The sequence below is a fragment of the Hakea prostrata genome, chromosome 3 (genome assembly GCF_041222555.1).
Source record: "Hakea prostrata isolate BN-2017 chromosome 3, UWA_Hpros_2, whole genome shotgun sequence".
Classification (NCBI taxonomy): Eukaryota; Viridiplantae; Streptophyta; class Magnoliopsida; order Proteales; family Proteaceae; genus Hakea; species Hakea prostrata.
Window position 1 is genome coordinate 28,938,132 of NC_142602.1, and position 4,774 is coordinate 28,942,905.

At 42.7% G+C, this 4,774-nt stretch overlaps 1 protein-coding gene across 1 annotated transcript; it reads right to left on the reverse strand.

Annotated features, from left to right (window-relative positions):
• Positions 1-840: 840 nt before the first annotated feature.
• Positions 841-4,553, reverse strand: LOC149022006 (patatin-like protein 6). The gene is made up of 2 exons (XM_089150206.1): positions 2,684-4,553; positions 841-1,445 (listed from the first exon to the last, which is right to left on the reverse strand). Exons 1-2 carry the CDS (start codon positions 3,806-3,808, stop codon positions 1,140-1,142), a joined length of 1,431 nt encoding a protein of 476 aa, XP_089006332.1. The 5' UTR covers positions 3,809-4,553; the 3' UTR covers positions 841-1,139.
• Between the last annotated feature and the right edge of the window lie 221 nt (positions 4,554-4,774).

Sequence of the window (4,774 nt, forward strand, 5' to 3'; positions counted from 1 at the left end):
AGCTTTAAAGAGACAAAAACTGTAATAATAATGCTTTTCATCAATGGTGGATTGGAGAAGGGGTGAAATTATGGAATAAAGTAAATATATGTAATTTCAAGAAATTTGAAGAGCACAGTGGACTGACTATATCCATGATAAGAGAAGTGAGAAAAAGCAATAAAACAACTTTGACTTGTCGTTAACTATAGTCATTTTCAACCCAAGATTTTCTTTATCTCCATCTACCAGAAACCCTGTCGCTGTGGGTGTCGGTAAGGCAAAGAATTGCCGTGGGCTTCCTGCCACTCTGCCTCACAACGCCAAACTCCCACGGCAGTGGCTCCAACCGCCACCACACCCTCGAAGACCAAGAGAAGAATTTCAAGGTTGCTATCAGAATAGACTATAAGATATTGTTGACTTTCTCGAAACGATGATTACAAGGCAGGTTAGAACTTGAAAAGTCTCATGTAACACATAATGAGGTAATAGGAACAAGAAAATTTAGATTCGCACTCCATCCACCCATACTTCTCCAGCCCCTTCCCATTCATCTCATGGGAAAAATGGGATACTCCAAGTACAGGTTCTCCCATGGGGATCACGAGCCAACCTCTTCGAAGACATCTTATGCTCATATGTATTTTGAGAATGCTCAGAGGAAGACACAAAGGATCACAAGCATATCAAGCATTTTTTGAAGAAACAATAATGAACAATTCAAAACCAAAGATAATCAACCTTGGAGATTTGCCAGGGAGAGAACACAATTACAACGAAGTAAAATTAGGTACGAGATTTTACACCTGACTAATCCATACCATTCCCTCTATCACCCTAAAAACCTTTCAAAACAAACTTCCGGAAGACATCTGCTTTCTTTTCTGGAAGAAAACAAAAGGAAAAGGGAATATACAGACAATTTCATTACATCAAAGAAGATATCACTAAATTGAATTTCTTGAAGAATAAAACCAGTGCGAGTTGACCACAATACCACAACTCCACACGGAAATGATAAGATTTCAGGAAAGAAAGAAGGCTAACAACCGCAACCAGAAGGATTTGCTTACACTTTTTTCTTTTTCTTTTACTTTTTTTCCTTTTTTTTTTTTTTTTTTTTTTTTTTTTTCTTTTTTGTTTTTTCAGTTTCCACTTCAACCCATCATTTTTAAATTTTGCGGTGGTGATTTAAGTAGAGTTTTAGAGCTAGGCTGCTTAAATGCGACTGTGGGAGCTATTCTGCAACTCCTCCTCTGATGCTCCAAGACAAGTTCTCCAGCGAACCAGTCAAGTTTCTCGAAATTGGTCTGCTCTGCTATTCTCTTCCCCCCAAACAGTACTGACTCTACATTCTTCTGTTTCAGCATCTCATCCGCCATGCCCACCAGCATCTTCACATTGTCTGGATTCCAGTCCTTATCCACATTGGCTCCCCATTTCCCCAGATTCGATCCGTTTGCCTGCCATTATCCAAATCCAATGATTAATTAGATTCAAGTCTCCAGGCTTATGGTTTCGCTATCATTTATTTATATTTCGCAGAAGAAATTGCCAATATTCAGAAAATAAAAAATTGAAATTGAAAAATCAAAACAATACAATGATTCATATGCAATCTATTTAAGTGACTATTGACTAAGCCCTCATGCAAAACTATAAGCACAAAGGTAGATACTGAATTTAAATGCTTTAGAAGGATCAACGAGGAGGCGGGAGCCAAATTTGAGAAGATGAAGCAGACGTTTCATGGAATAAAAGGTCTGGTCTCTTTCAAAGGGATGATGTGGTCCTAGTCTTCCATTCTCACCGATAAGCCCTAAACCCCATCCATACACCCCTGGTTCAAATCTTGGAAGGATTTGAACAAATGTCTTTTTGCGTCAACAAATGCACCTTCATGTTCATAATGCCTTCAAGATTTCTAGAACACTGGGGACAACAAGTCAATATTTCATTACACATTCTCAACTCTACAAGTCGACCTAAAATGGAATAAAATTAATGCACTATTAATTCTACTTTATCAATGCAGATACGATCTCTGTACTGATGTTCAAAAAGTCCAAACTAGTAAATAAATAAAATCAAATTGAAATGAATCTGGGTTTTGAGTTACCCATTTAAATAACTACTTATATAAGATAGAAAGAACCAAAGACGGCAGATAAAGGAATGCATGATCCAAGCACATTGACAAAGGGAAAGCATGTTTGGTACCAAAATGGGCCCAACGCGTTTTTCCTAAACATAACAGAATAGATGGTCCTCCCTTTCCTACAGTCATCGTTTCCCACTCTTTTTCAAGTCTAAACATCCTAAACGTTAACAGTTCTAGCCGTCCGACCCTACATAATGTCACCTACCCTCCCTCGGTCTTAGACCAGGACCAAGCTCAACATATGAGACATTCATTTTTCAACCCAAAACTGTCCTTAAAATGAACCACAAAAGGGCAAATGACACAAAGCTCACCATAACAGGGCAAGTGACACAGAACTAAGGTATAATTAAAGGGTAGTAGATCATCAACGTTAGAGTGACTTGGCATTCAGAGGCTGGTTAATTCCATCTGGTACAGTGGTCTTTCCCAAACAGGAAAAGAAAACATTTTTAATGTGTGAAAAAAATGGCACAGGTTAAAAATCTACACCAAGAGCGCGCATGTTAGAATACACGAAATGGGGTAGAGAGAGCTAACCTGAATACGGACGTAATTACTGCTACGGCTCTGCCCAAATGCCATGGCCACAGCGTGATCGACCAAATCGGCGGCACTATCGCCGGCGATTCGAGCCATGGGTTTAGCCCAATCCTTGGTTTTCCACGCCTTCACCTGCTCGTAGTCGTAGCTGTCCTCGAGAAGCTGACCGCTCCCAATGGATAACACCATGAGGTCTTCAACCCCCCGAACGAAAGGGAACTCCTGCTTGTTATGTAATACGTGTGTGATTGCCGCTCCGGCAGGGTTGCTCATCGCCAGGCCTCCGTCGACGGCCACGCATCGAGTTTGTCCGTCAATCGATCGCATAGATACCGGTTCCAGAAACGTTGGTTCAGCCGAAGTTGCTCGACACACCTCCCACAACCGAAAATCGAAGCTGTCTGTCTCAAGAGCGTCAGCTCGGGAGAAGAGAAAAGGAGCTGAGCTCGAGAGATCGTAACATGGTATCAACACGGGCTTCAAGGTGTCCTTGAGCGTCAAACTCCGACCTTTCGCCGTGAACGCCTCTTTCATGGCCCGTTCTAAACCGGCCGTTGTTGAACCGGTTGAACCGTTTGTCCCGCTCTTGAATAATCGCCGGAGAAATCCTCCCCGGGAATGAGAACCGGCTGATGAGGGAAGGAATCGCTTCCCCTGCTCCACCAAGAACTTCCACGTGTCTTCTGCACGGAAAATGGGACGGCCACCGTCTCTGGTGGCGAAGAGCATTGCCGTGAAAATACCTCCGACGCCAGTTCCGGTGGCGACATCGAAATAATCAGCGATTCTAGCATCGGGGTTACCCGATTTGTTCTTGAGAGCTTGCTCGAGGTAAGCTAGGGCTTTACCTGCTAGAATCCCCCTCATGCCTCCGCCGTCGATGCTGAGAATGCAGACCTTACCTCTCTGGTTCTTGATTGCCGATACGCCATTGTCAGGAGCTGCCGCCGTCTCGGCTCCTTCCAATTTTGTTTCATTAGCTGGAGACATGTGTTTCGGCATCCAGAGCTTCTGATCATCATAGCCAAAGAGAAATTTGCTCTCAAGAATAGAAAAAATCTCGTAGCTGAGCTTGTCGGTGTCAATGCTTGGTTCTTGGAGTTCCAACATATTAGAAGACATTCTGGACAATCTAAACGGCAGATTCTTCGTCTCTGACCTAATTTGACCCCTTTTTCGGCCTCTTAGAACACGAATACAACTCTACCAGAATTTTCTGATCTCCAGTAGGTTTGATTAGTTAGGAACTACAATCGATTTGATAACTGATGCTGCTGTAACTGCTCCAAATGCCAACTCGTAGTTACTTCCCGGATTTTAAGGAATTAAAACCTCCGAAGCTCTTAGTTTCCTTCAAAGAATCCGTTGCTACCTCTGTCACCCGAAACATAGGCGCTACCTCCACGAATTTCTGGAGAACCACCAAATATCAGCGCCCTAAAGGATTCCTGCTTGTTGATTTCTGCTTCTAACCTGTTTCTCTGTCTGTGTACCTTAATATCAGAGCTTCTTCTGCCTTTGAGATATGTGCCCTATGCAAACATTCCTACCCACGACCTAGCATAACAGAGCTCATTCAACCACAATACTAGAACGGTAAAAAAAAACTTCCTGGTCTCTTTGCAGTTTGTATCCAGAAACTAGAATACATCATCAAAGATTCCATCTTCAGGAATTCCACCTTCGATCATCAAATAGTTCATCATTTGTAGCTCCTCTCTTCGATTCTCAGGAACAGAACGAGCATCGTCAACTACCTCACCTTATTTGTTCCAAAGCAGCAAACCAAACAAGCAAGCGATGGAAGTACAGACGTGTTAAGAACAAAGAAGAAACCCAAGGAAGATAAGGAGACAAAAAAACGGTGTCTGCGAAAACCCAGACGGTCAGAGGTCTTCAGAACTTCATATATAGTCTCTCTCACGTTCACGAATCACGGCTCAAGCACACAGCTTACCGTACCGAAACCAATTTCTTCACGGTTCACATGAGCTAAATTGGACCGGGTCCAAACGGATCACGCCTTCCCATCCAACGGCCCTATTTCATTTTCCCCGTGATGGACGGCTTAAATGCAAATTTTCTCCC